This window comes from Sorex araneus, chromosome 2, assembly GCF_027595985.1.
Source record: "Sorex araneus isolate mSorAra2 chromosome 2, mSorAra2.pri, whole genome shotgun sequence".
NCBI lineage: Eukaryota > Metazoa > Chordata > Mammalia > Eulipotyphla > Soricidae > Sorex > Sorex araneus.
Genome location: NC_073303.1, coordinates 249,115,356 through 249,134,709, shown reverse-complemented (window position 1 = coordinate 249,134,709; position 19,354 = coordinate 249,115,356). Strand labels below are relative to the sequence as shown.

The following is a 19,354-nucleotide window of genomic DNA, read 5'->3' as shown; positions in this document are numbered from 1 at the left end:
GAGCTAGGAATCAAACCTGAACACTGCCAGCTGTGGCCACCACCAAACAAAACCTACTAAAAAAAAATCTTTTTTTAAATGGCTAATGCTCATTCAACTTCCTGTGATCCGGGCTCGACTTCAATATCACTCAAATCCTGTGCGCCTGCCACAACTGATTTGTGAATGGGGAAACTGAGGTTCAGAGACATGAAGCTACTTGCCCACCAATACGGTGGACTTGCACACAGGGCGCCATCACCCTCTGCCCCAGCTTCAGAATGGCTGCGAGTGGCCCCAGGGCTGATTTACCAGCTCATTCATTCCATCATTCCAGCACGGCTCACCCCTGGACTTTGCCCCACATCTCCCCTAGTCCACTGGGAGAGGCTGACACACAGGGAGATAGTGCTCAGCTACTTCCTCCAATGGGTGCTCTGAAAGGGTCATCCAAAGAGTAAGCTTGAGGGCCTGAGCGATAGTACAGCGGGTAGGGCATTTGCCTTGCGTGTGATTTGATTCCCCGCACCCCATAGCACCGCCAGGAGTAACTCCTAAGTGCAGGACCAGGAGTAACTAACCTTTGAGCATCGCCGGATGTGACACAAAAAGCAGTCACAATAATAATAATAATAATAATAACAATAATAATAATAGTAATAAAAACAGCCCTCAAAAACAAAGAGGCAGCTTGCAGATCGGAGCCGCTGTACAGAGGGGAGGGCTGTACAAGGCAAGTGCTGTACAATGCATGGCTGTACAATGCAAGGGCCGTTGTACCTTGCAAGCGGCTGACCCGGGGTCGATCGCCAACATCCCATAGGGTCCCCGAGCACAGTCAGGAGTGATTTCTGCTCGCAGAGCCAGAAATAAGCCCTGAGCATCGCCAGGTGTATGGCGCCTCCTCCAACCTGTAAAAAGAGAGAGAGAGAGAGAGAGAGACAGAGAGAGAGAGACAGAGAGAGAGACAGAGAGAGAGAGACAGAGAGAGAGAGAGAGAGAGAGAGAGAGAGAGAGAGAGAGAGAGAGAGAGAGAGAGAGAGAGAGAAAGGTAGTTTGCAGGGCCTGGCAGAGCAACATGGAAAGGAGGTTCAATCCCCAGGGAAACAGGAGGAGTAGAGCGCTAAGGGAGGCGTGGGAGCGTGGCTAGGAGGGCGGGGCTTGAGAGTCTTGGGTCGCCTTCTTTGGCGGATCCCTGTAAAAGGGATTGGGAGGGAGGGCGGTGATTGGCTGAAGCTGGCAGGGTGATTTGCATATAAGTGAGCCGAACTTGAGGGTGGTGGCAGGGAAGGTGCCTGAGTGTGGATAGGCTGGAGAGCAATGAGGGGGTGGAGCGGGCTGGACATGGACATGGTGGGGGGGTTAAATTTTTTACTTTTTGCTTTTGGGGGTCACACCCAGCAATACTCAGGGGTTCCTCCTGGCTCTGCATTCAGGAATTACTCCTGGCGGTGCTGGGGGGGGGGGCCCTATGGGATGCTGGGAATCGAACCGGGTCCGCCACATGCAAAGCAAACGCCCTCCCCGCTGCTGTGCTATTGCTCCAGCCGGGTGTGGTCTGGTTTTGGTTCCGGGCCATGGCTCTGTGCTCAGGGGTCCTAAGCAGTAATGCGGAGGGGGGGGGGGCTTGGATGCAAGTCTTCAGCCCTGGATGAGAGCATTCTGGAGGGGTTGTTTCTGGGGATGTGGGACAGGAAGTGGATCCCTGGGGTGGGGACTAAGAGGGTAGCTGGTGCCAGAGAGGGGAGTTAATGGTATTTTTTTTTTCTGTTTCTCTGTTTGTTTCGTGGCGTGCTGTCAGGGTTTGGTCCTTGGGCCGGGACCCAGGGGTAGCTTGCCCCGGACTATCTCTCAGCCCATCATCTCTTATCTCTGTCCCAGGTCCCTCCGAGCAATGGCGTGGCCCTGCCTGATCCTGCTTCCTTCCCTTCTGGTGTCTGGTGGGTGCCGCCCCTCTTAGGCCGAACATTGCTGCCTTTTGAGGATGTGCCCCGGAAACAGTGGGGGCGGGGAGGGGGCGGGGGTCTCAGAGCCCCTCCCATGCTTGGTTTGCCAAGGAGGGAGACCCCTTGGGGAGAAATCCCAGGGGGTGAAGTTGGTTCTGGGGGTTAATATGGGGTCTCCCAGGAGGCAGGAAGGGGCTTGTTATTTTGGGGGGGCTGGGGGTCCCTGGGTCCTAGCATGTTGTGTCCCTACAGTGGCCGCCATTCCGTCGTTTACATCCAACATGACGTCTGTGGAAATTCCAGAGGATACAAAAGTTGGTGAGTTCCCTGAGTGGGTCCAGGCTCGCCCACGGCTGGGGTGACGGCTCCCATTCCCATAGCATCAAGGAGGGGCGAAGGCTTTGCTCAAGAATGTTGGTTCCAGAACATTCCTTGCCCAACAGTGCTCAGGGAGTACTCCCGGCTTGGGGTTTGCTGGGGTCCCCGCTGGCCTTCTGTGTCCGTGGGGGACATTTTCTTCTGAGTGAGGTCCTTGTTCCAGGAACAAAATTGCTACAACAGCGATTTCCTTTTGTTTTTGTTTTGAGGCCGCACGAGGCAGTGCTCAGAGCTGACTCCTGGCTCTACACTCAGGGGTCACTCCTGGGAGCTCAGGGAACCCAGTGAGGTGATGGACATCACACCTGGGTCGGCCACATGCAGGCCAAGGGCCTTAGCCGCTGTACTATCACTCTGGCCCCTGCATTTTTTTTTTTTTGGTTTGTTTTTTGAGTCACACCGGTGATGCACAGGGGTTCCTCCTGGCTCTGCACTCAGGAATTACTCCTGGCGGTGCTTAGGGCACCCTATGGGATGCTGGGAATCCACCCAGGTTGGCTGCATGCAAGGCAAACGCCCTCCCCGCTGTGCTAGCACGCCAGCCCCTGCAATTTTTCTTTAGGATCGCTGTCAAAATGGACAACTCCACAAGCTGTGTTGTCACCTTTGCCTTTTTTCTTTTTCCTTTTTGGGTCACACCCAGCGATGCTCAGGAGTTACTCCTGGCTCTGCACTCAGGAATTACTCCTGGCGGTGCTCAGGGGGCCATATGGGATGCTGGGAATCGAACCCGGGTAGGCAGTGTGCAAGGCAAACTCCCACCCCGCTGTGCTATCACTCCAGCCCCATCCTTCTTAACTTAACTAATGTTTTTTTGAGGGGGGGTGGGGGCAGATTCAGCGGGACTGGGGGACTGTGGCAGGGTCAGGTAGGAGTACAGATCTCCTGCACGTAAACCATGCTCTTAGCTCACTTTGACTATTTCTCCAGGGCAAGGAGCAACAGTCCAGCGGGGAGGGCATTTGCCTTGCATGCTGCTGACCTGGGTTCTATCCTGGGCATCCCATAGGGTTGCTAAGCACCGCCAGGAGCGATTCCTGAGCACAGAGCTGGGAGTAATCCCTGAGCATCACCCAATGTGGCTCAAAAGCAAAACTAAAATGAAACGAACCCAAGCAAAACTATTTCTCCAGTTTTATTTGTTTATGCATATATTGATGAATTTTGAGGTCTTTATCTTTTGGGTACTTATCATTTTGTTGATGTCTTCATTTATGGATTTATATTTTTGACTTTGGGGGCTACACCTAGTAGTGCTCAAGGCTTATTCCTGGCTCTGTGCTCAGGGATCGATCAATCCTAGGGGTAAGATGGGTAATACAGTGGTAGTACTTGCCTGACAAAGGCCAACCTAGTGTTTGGCCCCAGCACCTGCAAGATCCCTTAAGCCCCTCAAGGAATGATTGTACAAGGAAAGACATTACAGCAGGAAGGGCTTGCTTTGCATCGTGGCCGACCTGGGTTCGATCTCCAGCAGCCCCTGTGATCCCCCAAGCATCACCAGGAATAATTCCTAAGTGCAGATCCAGGAGTGACCCTAAGCTTTGCCGGGTCACAAATAGAAAAAAAAAAACAGTCAACTACTAGACCTGAGTCTCAAGGGCTGGCTCTAGAGGGTTGGGGGCTGGGGGGGGGGGCAGTTCCCCAGTTTTCAGTTGGCTGCAGAGCTTGGCAGTCCCAGTCCTGTCCCACCTTCACAGGTGACACGGTTTTCTGGATGACGGTCAATGACCCGACTCAGAGCGATCTGATCTTTGGCATCACTCCATCAAGTTATTCCGGTTTCTTCAATGTCACAAATAGTACTGGAGAGGTGACACTCCGGGCCTTGCTGGATTACGAGGTAAAGCAGCGCCCTGACAGCACTCCAGGAAGGGCTGGGAGATAGGGACCACCTTGGGAGCCGGAGTTCTATGGGGCCCCCTTCCTGTCTTTCCACCCGGAGCGTCACTCACAGAGGACACCTTTCTCTGTTCTTGCAGACAACGACACATTTTGAAATAGAGATCTTTGTGCTGCAATTAAACGAAAGAGTAAGTTGGAAGATAGAAGGATGTTGAGGTGTGACTGCTTGTGCCTCCGTCCCTCCCTCCATCCCTCCCTCCGTCCCTCCCTCCGTCTTTCTGCCTCCCTCCCTGCCTGCCTCTCATCCTCACTCCATTCCTTCCTCCCTCCATCAGCCCTCCCCTCCCTCTCTCCCTCTCCCTCTCTGTCTCCCTCCCTCCCTCCCTCTGTCACTCCCTTCCTCTCTCTCCCTCCCTCCCTCCCTCCCTCCCTCCCTTCCTCCCTCCCTTTCCCCTCTCTCTGCCTCCTCCTCCCTCCCTCTTTCCATCACTTTCTTCCTCTGTTCCTCCCTTCCTCCCTCCCTCCCTCTCTGCCTTCCTCCTTCTCTTCCTCTGTCCCTCCCTCCCTCCCTCCCTTCCTCTGTCCCTCCCATCCTCTCTCCCTCCCTCTTTGCCTCCCTCCCTCTCTCCCTCCCACCTTCCTTCCCTCTCCTTCCTTCTCTGCCTCCCTCTCTCCCTCCTTCCTTCCCTCTCTCCTTCCCTCTCTGCCTCCCTCTCTCTCTCTCTCTCTCTCTCTCTCTCTCTCTCTCTCTCTCTCTCTCTCTCTCTCCTACCTTTCTCCCTTTTTTGACCGTCCCTGGAGGTTCTAAGAGAGCAGAAGCTGCTCCCATCTCAACCCTCCTGCTTGCGGCTTCAGCTCTCAGTTCCCATGCTCACCGGGGCTTTCTTCCTGCAGGTCACAAAGTATATGCTAGTGAAGATACTGGATCGGAATGACAATAAGCCTATTTTCATGAATACTGTCTCCTCCATCAGCATCAGTGAGGTAATGTCTGGTTTAAGGGGGCGCCTGGATAGGATGCAGGCTACCACCCCAGATTAAAGACAGCCCTTGAGGGGGGGAATCCAGGATGCCAGGGATGGCATCTTCTTGCTGGGCTGCTGAAGAAACCAAGTGTAGGGAGGATCACCCCCCCATCCCCCATGGACAATAGTTCCAGCAGCCTTTCAAGAATGACGCAGTCAGTCCAACTGGATGGAGATTTTGCCAGTTAGGAAGGCGAAAAGGAAAAGAAAACCGTTTTAATGTATATGAAAAATGGAGCGGTATTACCAGCTTCAGGTATGGCTGGATCCAGCTACTCAAACCAGGTCATTGAAAAAGGACTAATTTTAGCGTGGAAGGAGATGGCTTAAAGGACAGAACTCTGCGTGGTTCAATCTCTGGCATTCTTTGTTGCTCAGAAACTACCAAGTATGGGGCTGGAGCCATACCACAGCGGGGGGAGGGCATTCACCTGGCATGCGGCTGACCCGAGTTCGATTCCCAGCATGCCATAGGGTTCCCCGAGCACCACCAGGAGTAATTCCTGAGTGCAGAGCCAGGAGGAACCTCTGAGCATTGCCAGGTGTGACCCAAAAAGCAAACAAACAAGCAAAAAAAAAACCACTGAGTATGACCTCCAGCACTGCTGGGTGTATGGGCTTCCCCACACCACATCCATGCAAAAACACTTCACTTTGCCACTCACCTTTGTTCCTTTTTTTGAGGGGGGAGCAAGAGGCACACCTGGTGGTGCTCAAGGATCACTCCTGGATCTGTACTCAGGAATTACTCCTGGCAGGACTTGGGGAACCCTGTGGGGTGCCAGAAATCGAATCTAGGTTGGCCAGGGGCAAGGAAAACGCCCTCCCCACTGTATCAACTCTCTGGCCTTCAATTTTTTTTTCTTGCTTTTTGGGTCACATCCAGCGATGCTTAGGGGTCACTCCTGGTTCTGCACTCAGGAACTACCCCTGGCTGTGCTCAGGGGACCATACGGGATGCTGGGAATTGAACCCGGGTCAGCCGCGTGCAAGGCAAACACCTTACCTGCTGTGCTATCACTCCAGCCCCTCTTTTGTTATTTCTATGCTGGGCAGAGGAACTTTCCTCCCTGGAGGTGATGAAAGTGTCTCCCAGAAGCTACAAGCTAGTTAATTCCCACCCCCTTTGAACTTCCACCAACTCTTTCTCAGTGGACCATCCAAAATCCCAGGGCTGACTCCCATTGGCCCATCTTGGGTCATGTGCCCATCAATCAAAAGATATGGAAGGCTCTGATTGGTGCTCTGGAAAAAGGGGTGAGGGCCCCTGTGAACTGCTTGAATGGTCTGTGAGCAGTGAGCCCGGTACCAGTCCTGGGCGTTCTTTTTTTTTTTTTTTTTTTTCTGGGCGTTCTTTGTCACATGGTTTCAAAGACGTCAAGGTGGAGGTTCTCACCAGGATGTGACAGGCGCTAATCAGACTCCTACTAGGCCCCTGGGCACAGCCCTTGGTGCCGAAAACGTTGAGCAGATGACCTTTTGGTGAAGAGAACAGACAGCCAAGAACCAAACATACAACTAGCAGAATGGTTTGAGCCGGCGCTTGGTTCTACCAAGAGCATAACAAGAACAAGGCAGAAAATTTGCTAAGAGGACGCTATCCATGGAGGTCACCCACGGCTTCTCTGAGGAGTGGATGTCTGAGCAGGACCCTAGAATGCAAGAAGGAGCTAGCCATGGGCACTCCAAGAAAAGGACATTCCAGGGTCAGGCAGAGAACCAGGAATAAGCTCTGAGCACTGCTAGATAGGTAGGTGGGAAAGAAAGAAGGAAAGAAGAAAGGGAAGGAAGGAAGGAAGGAAGGAAGGAAGGAAGGAAGGAAGGAAGGAAGGAAGGAAGGAAGGAAGGAAGGAAGGGAGGGAGGGTGGGAGGGAGGGCGGGGCCAGAGGGTTAGCATAGCCGGGAGGACGTTTGCTTTGCACACAGTGGACCTAGGTTCAACCCCTGGCATCCCATATGGTCCCTTAGCACCCAGGAATAATTATTGAGTGCAGAGCCAGGAGTAACCCCTGAGCATCGCTAGGTGTGATCCAAAAAGCAAAAAAAAAAAAAAAAAAGACAGGAAGAAATAAAAGAAAGGGAGGGAAAGAGGGAAAGAAATGAAAGAAGGAAGGAAGGAGGAGGTGAGGGAAGGGGAGAAAGGAAGGAAGGAAAGAAAGGGAAAGAAAAGGAAGGAAAGGGGGCTGGAGCAATAGCACAGCGGGTAGGGCATTTGCCTTGCACGCGGCCGACCCGGGTTCGATTCCCAGCATCCCATAAGGTCCCCTGAGCACCACCAGGAGTAATTCCTGCATGCAGAACCAGGAGTAACCCCTGTGCATCGCCAGGTGTGACCCATAAAGCCAAAAAAAGGAAAGTAAGGAAAGAAAAAAGGAAAGAAAAAGAGAAAGAAAGGAACTAAGGAAGAGAGGATGTTCAAGGGGACGGACGCAAAGGCTCAGCATCCAGCACACAGCAGAGCAGAGGGAGGGGTGGGGGGCAGAGCGGGATCCCCCGAGTCTGCAGTGGCCCGATGGCAGCGCTGAGCTGCTCATCTGGGCTGTCTTTTCATTTTGGTTTGTTTTTTCCGGACACACCCGGCAGTGCTCAGGGTGGGCTCCTGGCGCTGCACTCAAAGATCATTTCTGGGGTGGTCCGTGTGCCAGGCAAGAGCCCTCCCCCCTGTAACCATCGCCACACCCACAATGGAATTTGCTGATTTTTTTGCGGGGGGGAGGGGGTTGGTGAGGAGGGCTGGTCCCACCCGGCGATGCTCAGGGGTTACTTGTGGCTCTGCACTCAGGGATCATTCCTGACGGTGCTCGGGGGCCCCAACGGGATGCCCGGGAATCGAACCTGGGTCGGCTGCGTGCAAGGCTAACGCTCTCCCTGCCAGACTATCACTCCAGCCCCAGTTGCTGATTTTGTCCCAGGGGCTTCTGGGGTCTCTTCCCTCTCTCTCTCCTCCTCCTCCTCTTCCTTCTCCTCCTTTTGAAACAGGACACTTTGTCTCTCCTTACAGATCCTGCCGCCGGGCTCCGTGATATACAACGCGACGGCAAAAGACGCAGATTCAGGACTAGCAGGGTCAGTGATCTACAACATCAGCGGGGTGAGTGACCGGCACGTCCAGCCCCCGCCGCTCCTCTCGCCACCAGGGGGCAGCACCTCCCACTCCAGCCCTCAGAGACCCCACTGGGGGGCAGGGAGGGGGGCTGTGAGAGTTATGGTGGGGGTGGGGTGTTGGAAGAGCATCAGACCCTTTGGGGGGACAGGAAGCAGGACGCACTTTCTTTTTTCCTTCCTCCCTTCCTTCTTTCCTCCCTCCCTCCCTCCCTCCCTCCCTCCCTCCCTTCCTTCCTTCCTTCCTTCCTTCCTCCTTCCTTCCTTCCTTCCTTCCTTTCTTTCCCGGCAATGCACAGAGGTTACTCCTTGCTCTGCACTCAGGAATTACTCCTGACGGTGCTCAGGGGACCCTATGGGATGCTGGGAATCGAACCCGGGTCTTCCACGTGCAAGGCAAATGCCATCCCACTGTGCTATTGCTCCAGACCTGCACTTTCTTTCTTTTGTTTGTTCTTTTGTTTTTGTTTGTTTGGGGACCACACCCGGAGATGCTCAGGGGTGGGGTGAGGGGGCCGCCTTCAAGTTTGATGACCTTTTATGTCCTGGCTTCAGAGCGCAGCAAGTGGCCGGAACAGGAATCCAGCCAGCAGGACGTTTGCCTTGCACCCGGCTGACCCACGTTCTATCCCACAGGGTCCTGCGAGCTCACCAGGATTGATTCTTGAGGGGCCTGAGCGAGGCGGGGAGGGAGGGCGATTGCCTTGCACGCCGCCAACCTGGGATCAATCCCCGGCATCTTATAGGGTCCCCCCCAGCAATGCCAGGAGTAATTCCTGAGTGCAGAGCCAGGAGTAACCCTTGAGCATCGCCACGTGTGACCTCAAAGGCCAAAAAAAAAAAAAACCCAAAAGGGTTGATTCCCAGAGGTGGAGATTGATTGCTGGAGGTATCCCCCAAATGGAACAAATAACCCCAAATCACACAGACCCGAGCCTGAGAAATGGAACAGCCGGGAAGGCATTTGTCTCACAGACAGCCAACCCTGATTTGATCTCCAGCACCCCACAGGTTCCCCTGAGCCTCCCTGAGTACAAAGCTTCGAAGCCAAAGGCCCCGAGGACCACTGAGGGTGGCCCCTCAAGCCAAATTCAAATCCAAACCCCCAAACCACAGAACAGCGATGTTTGTGTGAAGGTGACCCGAGGTCTCATGATTAAAAAAAAAAAAACCTGCTGGCGGGAAATGTACACTGATGAAGGGACATTGGAACATTGTATAACTGAAACCCAATCATGGACAACTTTGTTTCTGCTTATCTCATGGTGATTTAATTTTTGGGGGGGTCATACTTGGCAATACACAGGGGTTACTCCTGGCTCTGCACTCAGGAATTACTCCTGGCGGTGCTCAAGGGATCATATGAGATGCTGGGGATCGAACCTGGGTCTGCCATGTGCAAGGCAAACGCCCTTCCCGCTGTGCTATTGCTCCAGCCCCAGTGGTTTGATTTTTTTTTCCTTTTTGGGTCACACCTGGCGATGCACAGGGGTTACTCCTGGCTCTGCACTCAGGAATTACTCCTGGTGGTGCTCAAGGAACCATATGGGATGCTGGGAATCGAACCCGGGTCGGCCGTGTGCAAGGCAAACACCCTACCCGCTGTGCTATCGCTCCAGCCCCGGTTTGATTTTTTTTTTAATTTTTAAAACTTTTTGCTTTTTGGGTCACAGCCGGTGATGCACAGGGGTTATTCCTGGCTTACACTCAGGAATGACTCCTAGCAGTGCTTGGGGGACCCTATGGGATGCTGGGAATTGAACCCGGGTTGGCCGCCTGCAAGGCAAATGCCCTACCTGCTGTGCTATCACTCCAGCTCCTAATTAAAAAAAAAATTTTAAAAAAATCTGCTAGTTGGGGCTGGAGCAATAGCACAGCGGGGAGAGCGTTTGCCTTGCACGCGGCCGACCCAGGTTCAATTCCCAGCATCCTATAGGGTCCCCTGAGCACCGCCAGGAGTGATTCCTGAGTGCAGAGCCAGGAGTAACCCCTGTGCATTGCCAGGTGTGACCCAAAAGGCAAAAAAAGAAAAAAATCTGCTAGCTAGAACAATGTTCCACCCACAGCCCTCCCTGCCCCACTTCCTGGAGAGGTCCCTGGGAACTGGACGGGGGGATGCGCTGACGTGATGCTCTGCCTACCTAGGTCGTCCCCAACAACAACGAGACCAAGAATCTCTTCACCATCGAGATAAATGGTTCCGTCATTCTCCAAGACAAACTGAGCTATAACAACAAGAGTTCCTCCTACCAGCTGAAACTTGGGGCCTGTGTGAGTGGGGGCGCAGGCGGAGAGTGGGGGTGTGTGTGGTGGTCCAGGAGCCTGGCTCTGGGCTCATGGAGGACGACGGGTCTCCCCACAGGACAGGGGGGGCGAGTATAACGGGAAACACGTCACCCAGTGCTCCGATCCCTTCTACCTGTCCATCACTGTGATCGACGAGGCTGACCTGGACCCTCAGTTTCTCCGGGAGTTCTACTCGGCCTCGGTGGCTGAGGATGCACCTGAGGTGTGGAGAGGACCGGGAGGGGGACCGGGAGGAGGGGGGAGACGGTGTGCGGTGGGGGTGCGGATGAGAGGTGGGAAAGGGTTGCTCTCACCCCCGACCCCGCCATGTGCTGCCCTTCTAGGGGACATCAGTGCTGAAGGTGGAGGCTGTGGATGGCGACAAAGGTCTCAACTGGGAACTGACATACAGCATCACGGGTGAGAACCAGGGGAGACCCTGATTGGGCCGGGGGCGGGGAGGGGGCGGGGAGAGTGAGGGGGGGGAGGGGAGGAGCCCTGTCAGTAGGAGCCACCGGATGTCCCTTCCACCAGACTCCACCAATCCTGGCTGGTTCCGCATTAATTCTTCAAGTGGGGTGATCGAAGTTGACGGTCCCTTGGACCGTGAGGAGAATGAGGAGGTGCGGCTGCAGGTGACGGTAAGTGCAGGTCCCCCCTGCCCCCCACTTTGCACCATCACTCTCCAGCCTCTGAGCGCTGAGCGCTGCTTCTGTGTTTTTTTTCTTGGCAGGGGGAGGGGGCAACGCCTGGGAGTACTCAGGGCTGACTCCTGGCTCTGTGCTCAGGCGTCACTCCTGAAGGGTTCATGGGACCCTGTGGTGGGGTGGTGTGTCCTGGGTCGGCCACATACAGGGCCAAGACAACACACACACACACACACACACACACACACACACGCTGTAGTGTATCTTTCCAGTTCTTTGAGTGCTGGTTTGTTTTCTCACTTCAATCCCGTGTCCTCTGTTCTACCTTTAGGCCACGGAGACGAAAAATAACACCTACGGGCAGATGGCCAAGACGAGCACATGGGTGACACTGACTGTGACAGATGTCAATGACAACGTTCCTGAGTTTTTCAACTGCAGCTTCCCGAAGTGTGCTTTCTCTCCCCAAGAACGGCAAAATAACTTCTCTGGCTCCGTGGACGAGCACGCATCCACGCGCATCCCCATCGACAACCTCACCATGGTGGTCTATGACCCCGACAAGGCAGGTGCCCCCCCCAACATGGGGAGGGTCAAGGGTCACGGGAGAGGGCTGGGGGAAGGGCATGAGTGGGTGTGGGTGGTCTTGTGCTTGGGGAGGGGAGCGGTGTATCAGAGATTCGGACTCATCCCGAAGTCATATTGATCGGGTATAAAATTTTGGTGGTGTTGAGTTTTTTGGTGGTGACAGGTAGTTGGGGAAGCCACGAGGTAACCAGTGGTGTGGGGTTCATCTTGCATCACTGGGCGGGAGCATTCAGTTGGAAGGTCCCTAAGGTACTGGAGTGATGTGCCACGTGGGTGACGTAGCCTGGTGACTCACGGGTGGTGCTTGGTAGTACCTGGTGACACCGAGTTGGCATGTGATAGTGAGTGGAGGATGGCCTTGTGTGGTGGGAAGTAGGGGCTATGTTGAGTTGGTGGATGTCATCGAGTGGGGGAGTCGGGGGGCACTGTGGGTCATGGGTGGCTATTTGGGTACTGCTGATATTGGCTACTGTTGGTGTGGGTGTTGGGAACTAGTATAAGCGCTGAGAGATGGAGGTAGGGACCGGTATTGGTGTTGGGTGCTAATGGTTAGGAAGGTTGGGGTAGGTTTTAGTATTGTTATGAGTTTGGGGCATGGGATATTGGACTGTGTTTGTAGTGTTGGTTGTTGGTATGAGTGTTGGCCATTGGCAGTTTTGGGGATCCATGTTTGGGGTTAGCACTGGGTGGCTGTATGGGGGCTGGCAGTATTGCTCTGGGTTCTGGGTGTTGGGCGTTGGTATGCATGTTTGGAGTTGGTGCTGGGGGTTGGTGTATTGGTTTTAGGTGTTGGTAGAGGTGTTGGGCACTACTGGTGTTCACATGGGGTTTTGGCCTGGTGGTGTTGAGGATTGTTATGGATGTTGATGGTGCTGGGTGTTTGAGTATTTTATTGGAGTGTTGGGTGCTGGTTTGGGTGTTGTATGGATGATGTTGGGTGCTGGTTTGGGTGTTGTATAGGTGGTGTTGGGTGCTCGTTTGGGTGTTTTATGAGTGATGTTGGGTGCTGGTTTGGGTGTCATATTGGTGTGGCTGAGTGCTGGTTTGGGTGTTGTATAGGTGGTGTTGGGTGCTGGTTTGGGTGTCATATTGGTGTGGCTGAGTGCTGGTTTGGGTGTTGTATTGGTGGTGTTGGGTGCTGGTTTGGGTGTCATATTGGTGTGGCTGAGTGCTGGTTTGTGTGTCGTATTGGTGTGGCTGAGTGCTGGTTTGGGTGTTGTATTGGTGGTGTTGGGTGCTGGTTTGGGTGTTGTATTCGTGGTGTTGGGTGCTGGTTTGGGTGTTGTATAGGTGGTGTTGGGTGCTGGTTTGGGTGTTTTATGAGTGATGTTGGGTGCTGGTTTGGGTGTCATATTGGTGTGGCTGAGTGCTGGTTTGGGTGTTGTATAGGTGGTGTTGGGTGCTGGTTTGGGTGTCATATTGGTGTGGCTGAATGCTGGTTTGGGTGTTGTATTGGTGGTGTTGGGTGCTGGTTTGGGTGTTGTATTCGTGGTGTTGGGTGCTGGTTTGGGTGTTGTATAGGTAGCGTTGGGTGCTGCTGTGGGTGTTGGTATACGAGTGTGGGTTGCTCAGGGACGTCAGAGTAGTGCCCATCGGCAGTGAGTGCTGCCCAGGCTTCGTCTCTCCTACCCTTGTGGGACCCTGCACCCCAGATCCAGGGACTGATGCACAATTGTCCAGCCCCCCCCCCAATATCCTCCTTCCCCCGTGTCTTCTGAGACGTCAGCTGGCCACACTTCCATTGGCAGCTGCCTGCATCCAGGTCGTGGGGGGCAGGCCTGGGGTGCCTGGCCGTGCTGGATGCCTGGTACTCACCCCAACCTCCACAGGGCACCAATGGTACCTTCACGCTGACACTGGTGGGTCCCGGTTCCAACGCCTTCAGCGTCTCTCCAGAGCGTGCCTCGGGCTCAGCCGACGTGCAGGTGCTGGTGAAAAACTCGACGTTGGTGGACTTTGAGAAAACTCCAGTCATCACAGTGAAGGTGGGGGGTGCTCTGGGTGTGCCGGGGGGGCAGGAGTCCTGGGGCCCTCAGACTCGGGCGCCTCAAGTTGCTTCCCTTGCCCCCAGGTCGTGGCCAACGACACGGAAAGCGGCAACACCTCTGAAGCTAACGTGACCATCTATCTTCGAGACATCAATGACCACAGGCCCACCTTCCCCCAACAGCAGTACGACTTAAAGGTCCAGGAAAACTGCACAAAGAATGTCGTCATCGAAAACATCACCGTGAGTGTGTGGGATGGATGGCCCTGCCCCACCCACCTGTCTGATGGTGGAGGCCCGTGTGCAGGGGGCGGGGGGGGGGGAGAGCGGGGGGGGGGGGGGAGGGCGGGGGTGTTCCCCAGGGAGTAGAGGCGCTTCTGTGTTGGGGCCAAGGCAAGGTGACCCTGCCCCATCTAGTGAGTGTGACCCGCAAGCAGCCCCTTGTGTGTCTAATTCACAGGCGTATGACGAAGACCAGGGCTACTGGGGCGAGATCACGTACAGTCTGGTACCAGGAAGCGGGTAAGGAAGGCATTGCGTGTGGGCAGGATCAAGGGGGCCTGGCAGGTGAATGGGACCCCAGTTTGCCTTTGAATGTAATGAATCAATTAATTTTTAAGAGTTAAGCTTTTCACTGAATATGTTACAAAAGGCCTAGTCAAACGACCCTAATCAGGGGGGCTGGAGTGATAGCACAGCGGGCAGGACATTTGCCTTGCACGCAGACTGACCCGGGTTCGATTCCCAGCATCCCATAGTGTCCCCCGAGCACCGCCAGGAGTCATCCCTGTGTGCATCAACCAGGAGGAACCCCTGTGTGGCCCCCCCCTTCAAAGAAAAACAAAACAAATCAAAAAAACCAAAAAGAGGGGCTGGAGTGATAGCATAGCGGGGAGGGCGTTTGCCTTGCACGTGGCCGACCTGGGTTCGATTCCCAGCATCCCATATGGTCCCCTGAGCACCGCCAGAGGTGATTCCTGAGTGCAGAGCCAGGAGTAACCCTGTGCATTGCCGGGTGTGACCCAAAAAGCAAAAAAAAAAAAAAAAAAACCAAAACAAACAAAAAAACCAAAAAGACCAAAACGCATGTCATCATCATTCCTCAGATTCTTCTTTCTTTGCTTCCACTTTCTTCTCCTCCCCTGGTGTAGCAGTGTCTGATGAGGTAGCACCCCCCCCCCCCCCAAGCCCACCAGCCTCCACATTGCAGCTCACACACTCCCAGTGTTGACATTGGCCAGGGCCTTGGTTTACTTTTAATTTTAATGTGTGTGTGTTTGGACCATACACGGTGGTGCTCAGGGCTGACCTCTGGCTCTGTGCTCAAAGATCAGGCCCGGCGGGGTTCGAGGATCCAAACTGGCTGTGTGTGCAAGGCACTACCTGCTGCACTGTCTCTTTGGTTGCCCTCCTCCCCAAATTGCATTTTGATTTGATTTTGGGATTTGGGGCCACCCTTGGCTGTGCTCAGAGCTTATTCCTAGCTCTGCGCTCAGGAATTACTCCAGGGCGTACTGGGGGACCGGGACGGAAACCCCCAAGCCATCTGCGGGCCATGCAAACACCCTCCCCGCTCTACTATCTCCCCAGCCCATCATTTTTTGTTTGTTTGTTTTTGTTTGGGGGCCACACCCGGCTGTGCTCAGGACTTACTCCTGACTCTGGTGGGCTGGGGTGTGTGTGGGGGAACCTTAGAGGATTCTGGGGCTCAAACCCCACAAGCTAGCACAGTGCAAGCGCCCGACCCACTCTACTGTCTCCAGCTCTCGGTGTGTTTTCTGAGGGTTTGTTTCCTATTTTAGTTTCCCGCCGCACTGGGCTCTGCTCAGGCGCATGCGCGTATACGTGGCTGTAGCGGAGCTGGGGGCGTGCGCTAGGGGTCGCTGTGGAGCTGACACCCTCGCGGGAATCTCACAGCCCCGCTGGAAAGCAGGAATCATACACTCCTTCCTTCCTTCCTTCCTTCCTTCCTTCCTTCCTTCCTTCCTTCCTTCCTTCCTTCCTTCCTTCCTTCCTTCCTTCCTTCCTTCCTTCCTTCCTTCCTTCCTTCCTTCCTTCCTTCCTTCCTTCCTTCCTTCCTTCCTTCCTTCCTTCCTTCCTTCCTTCCTTCCTTCCTTCCTTCCTTCCTTCCTTCCTTCCTTCCTTCCTTCCTTCCTTCCTTCCTTCCTTCCTTCCTTCCTTCCTTCCTTCCTTCCTTCCTTCCTTCCTTCCTTCCTTCCTTCCTTCCTTCCTTCCTTCCTTCCTTCCTTCCTTCCTTCCTTCCTTCCTTCCTTCCTTGTCACACTTAGCGATGCACAGGGGTTACTCCCGGCTCTGCACTCAGTAATTACTCCTGGCGGAATTACTCATGCACTCAGGAATTACTTGGGGGACCCTATGGGATGCTGAGAATCGAACCCGGGTCGGCCACGTGCAAGACAAACGCCCTACTCCCTGTGCTATTGCTCCAGCCCCTACACTCTTCTTAATTACGTGCAATTAAGGAGTCCCGGAGTCATTGGGACTATGCTGTGTGCACGTGGGGCAGCGCCAGGGATCGAACTCATGGCCTCTTGCTTGTAAGGAATGTGTGCTTTTTATTTTTTTTGCTTTAAAAAAAATTTTTTTTTGCTTTTTGGGTCACACCCGGCGATGCTCAGGGGTTACTCCTGGCTCTGCACTCAGGAATCACTCCTGGCGGTGCTCAGGGGACCCTTTGGGATGCCGTGGATCAAACCCTGGTCGGCCGCGTGCAAGGCAAACGCCCTACCCACTGTACTATCCCTCCGGCCCTTTTTTTTTTTTGAGTGGGCTAAGTCTGGCTTTCTGGCACAGGGCTGACAACTTTGAGGTGAATTCTACAACGGGGGGACTGTTCGTGAAAGACTGTTCGTTGCTGGACCGGGAGAAGCAGTCCGTGTACTACCTCACGCTGCAGGCCACAGACAGCGGGGGTCAGTCTACCACCACCAACCTGCAGATCACCCTGGAGGACATCAACGACAACCCGCCCCAAGTCATTGGCACCTACAACATCTTCGTCGAGGAGGGAGAGAACAGTACAGTCTCTGAGTGTATCCAGGTGGGAGTGGTGTACACTTGGTGGTGGGTGTGGGGCAAAGGTTGGAATCTGAGCTCTGCTGTGTGGCATTTGGAAAATCACTTGGCCTCTCTGAGCCTCCCGTTCCTTTTGCCGGGGGGGAGGGGGGGAATGCAGCCAATTCTAGTCCTTGCGGGGAATTGTGAGCTAAATGGCGACAGAGCGCGCTTAGCACAAGGTTTAGCCTAGAGCAAATTCTGAAAAGCAGGGTGCTTTATGGTAGTTAGTTCTTTTGGGGGTCACACCTGGGGGTGCTCAGGGGCTACTTCTGGCTCAGTGCCCAGGGAGCACTCAGCAGTAATTAAGAGATCATGAGGTGCTAGAGATGGAACCGCAGGCTCCTACATGCCGTGCAAATTCTCCAGCCCCTTATATATTATTCTTCTATGATTTATGTCTTTGACTTACACCCAAAAGATAATTTGCTGACATATTTATTAGGAAGCAAGGTAGGGGGCCAGAGTGGCAGTTCCGGGGGTAAGACGCTTGCTTTGCATGCAGCTGACCCAGCTTCGATCCCAGGCACCCCAGAGGGAATTCTGATCATTGCCAGGAGTAAGCCCTGAGCATCTCCAGGTTTAAAAACTCCCCCAAGAAAGTCATCCCAGATAGAGAAGGTAACACCAAGTAAAATGTGATTGGAAATGCGGAGTGGGGAGGGAGATGCAGGCTGAAAGTAGACTAGAGACTGTACATGATGGCCACTCAATACCCCTATTGCAAACCACGACACCCAAAAGGAGAGAGAGAGAGAGAGAGAACAAATTGGAATGCCCTGCCACAGAGGCGGAGTGGGGTGGGGGGGATGGGATAGGGGGGTGAGAGGGATACTGGGTTCATAGGTGGTGGAGAATGGACACTGGTGGAGGGATGGGCTCTCGAACATTGCATGAGGGTCAAACAAGCACGAAAATGTGTGAATCTGTAACTGTACCCTAAGACTCACTAATTAAAAAATCAATAAATTATAAAAAAATAAAAAAATTTTAAAAACTTCAAAAAATAAAAAATAAAAACACCCCCCCAAAAAAGCAAAATCCAAAACACAGAAAACCAAAGAGAGGACAAGGATAGGATTCAAAGGACTCACCCAACACGTACCTTGCATATGTGTCATGGGGTGAGACTTTTCCAAGAAGTCTCCAAGAGGCTTGTCTGCTGAACTGAAAGCCTTTCTAGTGTGCGGGGGCTACCCGACCTGAGAGCAAGGGTCTCTGTGTCATGATCAGCCCTGAATCTGCGTCCAAGCAAAGTTTTTTTTACCATTCCTGGGGCCAGAGCAAAAGCACAGTGGGGAGGGCATTTGCCTTGCACGAGGCTGACCTGGGTTTAATCCCCTGCATCCCATAGGGTCCCCCCGAGCACTGCCAGGAGTCATTCCTGAGTGCAGAGCCAGGAGTAACCCCTGAGCATCACTGAGTGTGACCCAAAAAAGAAAAAAAAAAGGTTTTTAACCATTCCTTATCACCTTCTGCTTGACTACATCAATTATCTCATTAGCTAAAGCAAGCAAGCACAATTTCAACCCCGAAACCTGATGTGAAGCGGTGAGCTTTGATCGGTTCATTGGGGTATACATTTTCCTTTTTCTGGCTGAGGAGGGAGCAAGGATGACGTCTGCATCCTGGCCTTGGAGGGCCCCAACCTGCTTTCCAGCTGTCTTTTTTGCAGCCACTTACTTTTCCGCTAACTTTGGGTCACCTCATCACAGATGGGAAGCCCTGGGTTTTGATTCCCAACTCTGCAAAAAAAGAAAAAAAAGATCTTAGGAGCCGGGATGATAGCACAGTGGGTAGGGTGTTTGCCTTGCACGTGGCCAACCCGGGTTCAATCCCTGGCACCCCATATGGTCCCTGAGCCTTGCCAGGAGTAATTTCTGAGTGCAGAGACAGAGAGTAGTAAGACTTGGGCATCTCTGGTTGTGGCCCTCAAATGAACGCAAACACAAAGGCAAGGGCTGAGCTGGGGGTCTCTGGGGGGCACCCAATGGCTCATGCTTGCCCCCTGTGTCTCTGCACAGGCCATTGATGTCGACGAGCCAGGAACCAACAACAGTCTCCTGCAGTTCAAACTAGAAGACTCGAAATACAGCAGTAACTTCTCAGTGAACGCCACAGGTTGCATCTTCAATAAGGGGCCCCTGGACAGAGAAGCCATCGATCGTGAGCTGGACGGTCGCATCGTGCTGACGGTGAACGTCAGTGACTGTGGCAACCCAGTCCTGAGTACCTTGGTCAATGTCACCATCACCGTGGAGGTAAAGCCAGGTTCAGGTGGGGCGGGGCTAGGACAGGGTTGGGGGCGTGCCCAGGGATGGGTGGGGGTGGACAGAGGCCGAGGGGACTCAGGACGTGGTCTGGGTGAACCCCGGAGGGGAATATGGGCGTGTCCAGGGGCTGTCCTGGGCGTTGATCTGGGAGTTGGGTGTATCCTGGGGAGTGATCTGGAGCTGGATGAGGTCGGGGATGATAAGTGGTCCAGAACTGGGCGTG

General features: G+C 53.8%; 1 protein-coding gene across 1 annotated transcript in view; it reads left to right on the top strand.

Moving 5' to 3' along the window:
- The first annotated feature begins 1,883 nt into the window (after positions 1–1,883).
- CDHR2 (cadherin related family member 2) overlaps positions 1,884–19,354 on the top strand; it is a 31,714-nt gene continuing 14,243 nt past the window's right edge. Inside the window, exons 1-16 of the mRNA XM_055124750.1 lie at positions 1,884–1,919; positions 2,178–2,243; positions 4,004–4,146; positions 4,286–4,336; positions 5,043–5,132; positions 8,175–8,264; positions 10,421–10,546; positions 10,638–10,784; positions 10,906–10,981; positions 11,096–11,202; positions 11,540–11,773; positions 13,626–13,781; positions 13,868–14,026; positions 14,244–14,305; positions 16,598–16,844; positions 18,883–19,119. Coding sequence (XP_054980725.1) covers positions 2,207–2,243; positions 4,004–4,146; positions 4,286–4,336; positions 5,043–5,132; positions 8,175–8,264; positions 10,421–10,546; positions 10,638–10,784; positions 10,906–10,981; positions 11,096–11,202; positions 11,540–11,773; positions 13,626–13,781; positions 13,868–14,026; positions 14,244–14,305; positions 16,598–16,844; positions 18,883–19,119 — 1,962 coding nt within the window. The 5' untranslated portion in view covers positions 1,884–1,919; positions 2,178–2,206. The remainder of the gene's footprint in view (positions 1,920–2,177; positions 2,244–4,003; positions 4,147–4,285; positions 4,337–5,042; positions 5,133–8,174; positions 8,265–10,420; positions 10,547–10,637; positions 10,785–10,905; positions 10,982–11,095; positions 11,203–11,539; positions 11,774–13,625; positions 13,782–13,867; positions 14,027–14,243; positions 14,306–16,597; positions 16,845–18,882; positions 19,120–19,354) is intronic.